Source organism: Urocitellus parryii, chromosome 6 (assembly GCF_045843805.1).
Source record: "Urocitellus parryii isolate mUroPar1 chromosome 6, mUroPar1.hap1, whole genome shotgun sequence".
NCBI lineage: Eukaryota > Metazoa > Chordata > Mammalia > Rodentia > Sciuridae > Urocitellus > Urocitellus parryii.
The window spans coordinates 186,358,051-186,367,091 of NC_135536.1; the positions used below are offsets into that span (position 1 = coordinate 186,358,051).

General features: G+C 41.9%; 1 protein-coding gene across 1 annotated transcript in view; it reads right to left on the reverse strand.

The window, feature by feature from the left end:
- Positions 1 to 8,744, reverse strand: part of Rab22a (RAB22A, member RAS oncogene family) — a 58,140-nt gene extending 49,396 nt beyond the window's left edge. Inside the window, exons 1-2 of the mRNA XM_026412251.2 lie at positions 8,481 to 8,744; positions 7,553 to 7,632 (exon numbers count right to left, since the gene is read on the reverse strand). Of these exons, the coding sequence (XP_026268036.1) occupies positions 7,553 to 7,632; positions 8,481 to 8,516 (116 nt within the window). The 5' untranslated portion in view covers positions 8,517 to 8,744. The remainder of the gene's footprint in view (positions 1 to 7,552; positions 7,633 to 8,480) is intronic.
- Between the last annotated feature and the right edge of the window lie 297 nt (positions 8,745 to 9,041).

Consider the following 9,041-nt stretch of genomic DNA (forward strand, 5'->3'; position numbering starts at 1 on the left):
GAAGGACAACAGGGGGATATTCTGAACAATTTTAATACCAACAAATTAATTCCTTGAGAGACACAAACTAGCCAAGCTTTCAGAAGAGGAAATAGATGCTTGAATAGGCCTATATTTAATAATAAAAGTGAATTCTATAGTTAAAAATTTTCTGCTCAGATGGCTTTTTGAATTCTACCAAATATTCAAGAAAGAAATAACACCAATTCTACACAAATTCTTCCAACAAAACAAAAAACACTTCCCAACTGATTTTATGAGGCCTTCATACCAAAATTAGAGAAAGACATCATAGGAAATTAAAGACCAATATTCTTCATAAACATGGAGGCATAAAATCCTTAACAAAATTTTAGTAAATCCAACAATGTATGAAGAAGATAATGCATAATGACCAAGAGAAATTTATCCTAGAAACATAACATTGTTTACTGTTTTAGTATCAATTTTTGTAAAGTCCAAATATATTTTAAAAACTACCTGATAAAGTAAAAAACAGTGTGCTTTTTGGTGCTGGGGATTGAACCCAGGAGTACTTAACCCTTGAGCTACATTCCCAGCAGATTTTGTACTAGAGACAGGGTCTTGCTAAGTTGCTTAAAGCCTCACTAATTTGCTGAGACTGGTTTTGAACTCATAATCTTCCTGCCTCAGCCTCCTGAGCCCACAGGCATGTGCCACTGCACCCAGCACAACACAATTTTCAATTAAAAAAATTTGTTTTCATTAATTCAGGGATGGAAAGAAATATCCTCAACCTGATAGCGGACATCTATAAAACACCTAGATCAACCATTAATTTAATGGTAAAAGACTGACTGATTTTCCCCTAAAATCAGAACTAAGAGAAGAATAATGGCTCACACTAATTCTCAACATGTTATTGGAGGTCTACTTGTTAATGAGGCAAGTGGAAGAAATAAAAGGCATATAGTTTGGTAGTGGAGAAGTATAACTGACAGGATTATGTGCTTAAAAAAATCCCAAGGAATCTACAAAAAAAATAAAAATAAACAAACAAACAAAAAGCTCTCCAAAGTTAGCTGAATTTACAAAGTCACAGGATACAAGGTTGTTATGTAAAAACCAATTTTGTGTCTATGTATTATTAGCAAAGAAAATTGAAACAAACAAAAAACCCCACTATGGTAACATCAAAAGTCATGAAATATTTTGGGGTAAGTTTAACAAAATAAATACAAGACTTGTGTAACAACTAAAAAACTTTGATAAAAAGTTAAAAGAACAGAGAAATACATCATATATCATGTTTATAGATCAAAAGATGCAATACTGTTAACATGTCAATTCTCCCCAAATGAGTCAATAGAGTCATTGTGTTCCTAATCAAAATCAGGAGACTCTCTTGAGGAAGTGGGCATCATGAGTCTACAATCTGTACAAAAATGCCAGGGACCTAGAGGAACCAAAACAAATTTGAGAAATCAGGACACAATTAGATAACTACCAGACTTCAAGACCACATTATGTTTTAAAAACTAAAACTATAGCAACAAACACAGTATTGCACTGGCATAAACTAGACCAATGGAATAAAACCAAAAGTCCAGAAATAAGCCCACACATATGCATCAATTTATTTTTGAGAATGGTGCCATGGTAATTTAATGCAATAAATGCAAAATTCAAAATTAACAAATATTGCTAGGATTAACTAAATTGACATACAGGAAATACTAAGAAGGATCCTTGGCATTTATCTCACTTGGTAAATAAAAATTGTTAGAAATAAGATCATTGACCAAATTTAAAAAGCATGAAGATGTAAAAATTCTAGAACACTGGAGAAAATCTTTGTGATCTTGGATGCATCAGACATATAATACATGAAGCATAAAAAGAACTGATAAGTTGAATTTGATCAAATTGAAACTCTTGTATTCTTCAAAAGATATTGCTAAGAAAAGGAAAAGCTATAGATTGAGAGGTACAAAACAAACAACCTGATGAGAAATAGACAAAGATATGAACAGATACTAGCAGATGAAAAGGTGAGCAATGTCATCTGCCATGGGAAAATACAAATTAAAGCTTGTGAAATATCACTATACATCAATAGAATCATTAAAATTAAAAAGACACAACTGAACTTTCACATATTGCCTGACAGAACATAAAATGGTACAACTATTCTGGAAAATAGCTTGACAGTTTCTTAGAAAACTGTCATATTTAGCATGCGACCCAGAAATTGCACTCCTAGATATATAAACAAAATATATTTCCTTACAAAGATATGCCCATAAATATTTGGAGCAGCTTTATTTGTAACAGCATTGTATACAACTGAAAACGCTTAATAAATTGTGCTACATAGCAAACAATGAAATACTACTCAGTAATAAAAAGGAACGAACCATTGATGCATGAATACAAGTAAATACAACCTCAAGTAACAAGGCTTCTCAGTGGTTGCCTGGAGCTGGGGGGAAAGGTGGAACTCAATAGAAAGAAGCAAGAGGGAATCTATTGGAATAATGATCCTGACTGCAGTAGTCATCTCACAGATGTAAGAAATGTGTAAAAATTCAAAGTGTTCACTTACAATGGGTTCATTTTTAATGTAGTTAAACTATATTTCAGTACAATCAATTGAAAACATAGACCAAAGAAATATAATAAAAGATCCATAAACAGAGCCTTATAAATATGTATGCTCAATTCAGGACAATGGTGGTTCAGCAAATAGCAGCAGGGTATGCTGCATGATCTTTAAAAAAAGAAAAGGGAATAGGACTATTGGATCTAAATCTTAAAAGTGAAACAAAGTTCCTACAACCGGAAACATTTTCATCATTTTGGTAAAGCAAGTTTCTTAAACAAGACCTAAAAAGCACTCACCAAAAACAGAAAGACTGATTAAATGGACATTAAAAATAAGAACATCTGTTCATTCAAAGACCCTTTCAAAGAGTGAAAAAGTCAGTGTGAGAAACATCTGCAAAACACAGAATAAATGACTAGTATATATTAGACAAACACGATGTTTGCAAACCACTAAGAAAACGACTAACAATCCAAGAGAAAAATGGACATGATTTGTGAACAAACACTTCAAAAAGGTTAATGTCCAAATGGCTGATAAACAGGAAGAAGTGTTCAGGAGCTTTAATCATTAGAGAAATAGAAACTAAAACCAGAATGAGATACTATCACATACCTCCAAAAGAAGTAAAAGGAAAGACACAGCAAATGCTGCAAAGGGTGTGAAGCACCTGGAACTCCTGTCCACTGCTGGTGAGAAGGGTAAACTGGTTTAATCCTTTGGAAGATACATTTCCCTGTGACCCAACAATATTCACTGCCAGATGTATATAGCCTCCAACAAAATTCATAAATACAGGCACAATATACGTACAATATTCTGCACATAGGAGGATGTGTGTACAAATAGCACAATTGTATGTAATAGCCCTATATGAGGAACAAAATGTACAAGAATAGAATCAATAAAATGTGGGACATTCATCCAAATGTGGGATATTATGATATGATGATAAAAATGAATTAACTATTAGCACATGAAATAACAGATGAATCTCACAATGCTTGAAAGAACATACACTGTCTAATTCCATCTATAGAATTAAAAATTATAGCTTTAGAAGTTTATTTAAAAATACCAATCGCTAGCCAGGCACAGTGGCATATGTCTATAATCCCAGCTACACCAGAGGATGAGGCAGAAAGATGGCAAGTGCAAGACCAGCCTCAACAACTTGAAGATAATGGTTTAAAAATAACCAAGAAAAAGAAAAGGACTAGAGTAGTAGCTCAGTGGTAGAGGGCTCCTGGGTTCAATTTTCAGTACTGAAAAAGCAAAAAACTGCTAAGAAGTACTGAATGTTTACTGTATGTTAAGTATCATTCCAAGTAAGTTTTGTATTTTAACTCAATATTCACAAAAACCTTTTAAGAAAGATGTCACAGAGTATTCCTAAATGAGCAAATTAAATAACAAAGTGGTTAAATAACTTGCTCAAGTCCACAGAGCAACTTGAGTGTTAAAGCTGGGAGGTGAAGACACTTTGGTTTGAGGGCCTGTCTCTTTTTTTTGGTGGTGGTGTTGGGGATCAGAACCCAAGGCCTTGTGCATGCAAGGTAAGTACTCTACTACTTGAACTATATCCCCAGCCCAGGGTCTTACTGTTAACACTAAGCTATCAGTGTAGTTCAATGACAGAACTTTAATGCAAAGATAGAGAAGGGCAAATGTTTAGGTGTTGGGAAGAGGAGAAAGGTCAAATTCTCACATTCCAAAGAAAAAAAATCAGTAGATATTGCCTAAAACTGATTGGGGGTGGGGGGAAGGGGAGAAGAAGAGACATACCAGTCATACATTACAAAAAATCTGGAGGAAAGACCAGAAAAAATAGTTGATTTTCATGGCAACAGTGGTTGTCTCTAGGAAATGGGTCAGAATGGAATGGGGACAGTCATATTTCCTTAAAAGCCCTGTGTCACCATCTCATATGTTTTAAAAACCACGTACACATTGCTTTGACAAAAATAAAGTAAAAAAGACTGAAATATTTGAAAAATAACAAGTTACCACTTATTGAGCCCCAATGTTACTGGTTTTTGCAAAAACCTTAGTGCATGGAATCTCCTAACAATAGTGAGGTCCTGGCATTACCTTTCTTTTGCTGATTAAGAGTCAACTATCCAGGGCTCATTGACTAGTAAGTGGCAGAGCTACAGTCCAGGGAGACCACAGGCGTGAGACCCACACTAATAAGAGGAGATGAGGCCTTTAATAATTGGGATATTTAGTTGGTGGCCTGGACAGGAGCTAGTGACAGTGAGTTAGGAGGGGACATGAGGATGCCCGTGCATGTGTGTAATGAGAGGGTCGAAAGGGATGAGTCCTAGCATTAACAATCACTGATATTTATTGCACACTTCCTGTGTCCATTGTGTCAAGAGACTGAATGAATGTTTGCTAACCACCCCACGGTGTAGGCAGGACTAGGACCTCCCTACACCCAACAGGGTGGCTCAAGTGAAGGGCCTAATTCAAGTTCAGCACAGCACAGTTCTTCAGGGCCCAGGCTCTTCCCCACTATTCAAAACACTTGGGCCATTAAGGAAGAACCCAAATTTAGGAGGAGTGAAAGATTTAGGAGTGGAAGTGGGACAGATACTGAGTTTTGTGTGAGAATAGGTCCAAATCATGGGTTGGCGATATGGGCCAAGGAAAAGGTTAGAGAAATTGACTTTGGGTCATACTATCCAGAGGAAGGCCAGCTGTGAAAGGGGAGAGGGGGATTTCAGGAAGATATGGGAGCCAGGATACAGCTCCTCATCAGCAGGAGAGGCCAGGAAACAACAGTGAGTAGTATGTTCACAGGCAGAAGAAGGGAACTAGGGAAGACAGAGGAGTTTCACTCCAAGAAATTGGGGATGTGTTTGCAATGCTGGATCTGCTCTCATCTCTGGGGCCCAGGGTGGCCTAGAGGCCTGGTCCTTGCTGTCTTAGCAGCCCCTCTGGCTACCTTTCCAGTTTTTGCTCTGTCCTGCCATTCTAGCCTTCCAACCCTTCCTCTCAACCTGCTCAGCCCTCCCAGTGTGTGGTTCCAGCTTTCTTCTACTTACTGTCCCTCACATCAACTGGTATACTTCTTTTCTTTAAATACTCGATTTTTTAAAAAAAAAATCTTTTTAAGGGAGGGACAGGAAGGCGAAAGACCTACTGGTTTGGTAATTAATGGTGATCAATACCCACAGAAGGCTGTTTTAATGGTGTGGTGGGTTAGAATTGATGAGATGACAGTGGCTATGGAGAGAATAGCAGCCGAGGAGTTACATGCTTTGAGCAGCAGGGCTGGGCAACTGTGTCCTTGTAGTGGAGGCGGGTGGATGGGAAGCTTGTTTGCAGGCTGTGACAAGAAGGTAGGAGAAGCAGAAGAAAGTGATGAAGAGGTGGGCTACCAGAGCTCCAGGGTGTGTGTGGGGTTGGTCATGAGGGAAGAAGCTACCTTTTGGGCTAAGAAAAAAGAAACAAGGAAGGAAGCAAGAAGGAAATGAGGAGAAAGAAAGCCTTGGCTTCTTCTTTCCTGGTGGAGAAGAGAGGAGACAGCTCAGGGCCACAAATATGTGGCACAGAGGAGCCGCTGATGACAGGGAGAGGGGAAGTCAGCACTAGCCATACTGAGGCCCACGAAACTGTACCTTCATTTCTTCTCTCCTCATTCAGGACTAACCAAGATGGTTCTGTGGGTTCTGTGTTTTGGGCTCTGACTCAGTGTGAAGTGTGTCACTCTCTGAATCATCAGCAATACTTGATATCACTTCCTATCACTTCACTTTCTTGTGCAGGTAGTGACAGGCAGGCCCCCAGGAGGGTGAGGTCATGCTTTAAACATGTGCACATACCCAGTTCTTGCTTGAAGGATACTGAAAGGCATTTTAACTGCAGAAAGGGTGGTGGATTTCATTCTCATGACCTCAAGTGTTTAACAAAGTTTAACAAAGCAGACATGAACTGACAATAGGAGTTTTTAGTTTCTCAGGGGATAATCAGATGACAATTCCCTTCATGGACTGGTAACATATTTTTCTTTGAAGCAGAAAATGATCTGTATAGAGCACAAAACCGTATTTTATCTTAATGATGAGCTCCACAGAACTTTTCTTTAAATGGAGGAAACCATTTGATTGGTGGGCGTTTGACAATAAAAATAGAGCACAGCAGCTGTTTTACAAGCCTAATGTAATATTAAAACCTATAAAACAGCCAGTCCGAGTGGTGCATGCCTGTAATCCCAGCTATTAGGGATGCTGAAGCAGGAGGATGGCAGCTTTGAGGCCAGTCTGGGCAATTCAGCAAAACCCTATCTCAAAATAAAATATAAAAAGAACCAGGGGTATAGCTCAGTAGTAGAGCACCCCTGAGTTCAAGCCCCAGTACCAAAAACAAAAACAAAAACAAAGCTACTACAAAATACTTCTCACATTAAATATTAGTACTGTGACACTTAATACTCTATCTCCAAAACACCAGAGGCCTCACATCTCAACATTAATTTATTAATGCATCATTACTAACAGCACAGGAATTTATGAGAAGGGTTTGGACCCCATCCTGCTGCTGTTCAAGGACTAAAACCATCTGAGTATTTTCTAATTGATAGGGCTAAAAGAATGGTACCAGGACCTGTTTTCATTTGCCTTCCTTCAAGATGCAATTCTTGATATTTATAGACCTGTGTGTGTGTGTTTGTGTGTGTGTATATATATATATATATATATATATATATATATATAAATAAATGGCTTCTATGTCTATTCTTACAATAAGCAAGATTCAAATTTCTATTTTTTTACTTTAAAGTTTTCTCTCCCAAGACTTAAGAAAATATTTTCCTAAAATACACCAGACCTCATGGTATTCTTTCAAGTCCTGGAGATGTTGAGGATCAGCAACTCCGAATTCCCTGAGGCAGCAGGGGCTACACCTGTAACACATTTTTTGTATGGAAGAATTTCCTAAGTGCCTTTAGATGTATATTAATTAAGCTTAATCTCTTACCCTATTGTTGGGTTGATGTTCGGATCAAAACTGTCTTCCACAAACCGCCACACGATACTGGATTTGCCTACACCTGTATCCTGAAAGAGAATGAGACGTGCGACTAAGAAAAAGTGAACCTGCTTGCAAGTGGAAAAATCAACTTTATGGTATAAGTTCAGGATTTCAGAAAAATAATATTAGATGTGTATCAAATTTTGTAAGTTGAGGGGCACAAAAGAGGTTTTCATAAACACTTAAATAGGAGAGTTCAAATGTGTCATAGGGGAAGTGTTTTGCAGTTTTTAAGACATCAGGACCTTTGAACCACTTGAAGTTTCTGCTTTATGTGAAAAGTGACATACTTGCTTTTTCCAACATGTATTTGTAAACTCTGAGCTCCTGAATTAGTTGAGTATCCCTGATGAATCCTGTCCCCACCCTATTCCGAGGGCAACAAAGCCTAGTTGTGGGAACTCTTTTTCATCTTCAAAGCAGAAACTCAGGAAGGAGAGCATCAACCTCAGAAGACTCTGAAAGGGCCAAAGTACCCTGACAAGACAGGAAACCCAAGCTGCACGCTCGCGTTTGGGGTTTCCTGGCCCTCTCCGCGGGAAGAGTTACTTCGCGAAGTAACTCTGCAAGAAGTGTCTGGGTGTCCCACCAGCTCAACAGACGGGAAGGAGGCCAGTGTTGCTGGTCGACCTCCAGACCTGCGGGCTTCCCTTGGGGGGGGGGGGGCTGGCCGCTCCCACCCTGCACCAGCCATCCCCGGCGGACAGCCTGCGCCCCGGGGAGGGGGTCCCCGTGGGTCCTCGCGCCCGGGCTTCGGCAGGGCGCGGCCAGGTGGCGAGTGGCCCGGGACAGGGCGGGGTGGAGGGGCCGCGGGCGCCGGGGACCCGCCCGCCCGGCCTCCCGCGGCCTCCCGGCGGGGCCTGCCACCACTCACCCCCAGCAGGCACACTTTGAGCTCCCTCAGAGCCATGGCCTGGGAGCCCCGGCCGCGGGCCCGCCGCCGCCCTAAGTTGAGGGAGAGGCCCGGCCCAGCACGAGCATCCCCTGGCGCTGCCGCCGCACGGCCTGGCCCCGGCCGCGGGGCACGCAGAGGCGGCGGCCGCTCGTAAGCCGGCCCTGGGCCTGGCCCGCCTGCCGCCAGCCGCGCTGAGCCGCCTCAGCAGCCGGGACGCCGCCACGGCCTCCGGGACGCCGCCGCCGCCGCCATCTTGGGACGCCGGCCGGGTCACCTGACCTCCCCGCCCACCTCGGCAGCCACCTTCGCCGCGAGGGCGGGGCGGCCGGGGCGGGGCCTGGGGCGGTGGCCCCGCCCCCGACCGGATCAAGATGGCGAGTGAGCGGGCTGTCGCGGGCTGCCGGCGGTCCCCGCCCCTACCGCCCCGCCCAGCTCCGGGGGTGTGTCCCACCCCGCCCGGGTCCCCGCGCTCAGCGGGCTGGCAGGACTACGGGACTCCGGTGAGTACCGCCGCGCCCCGCCCTCCGCGGGCCACCTGTG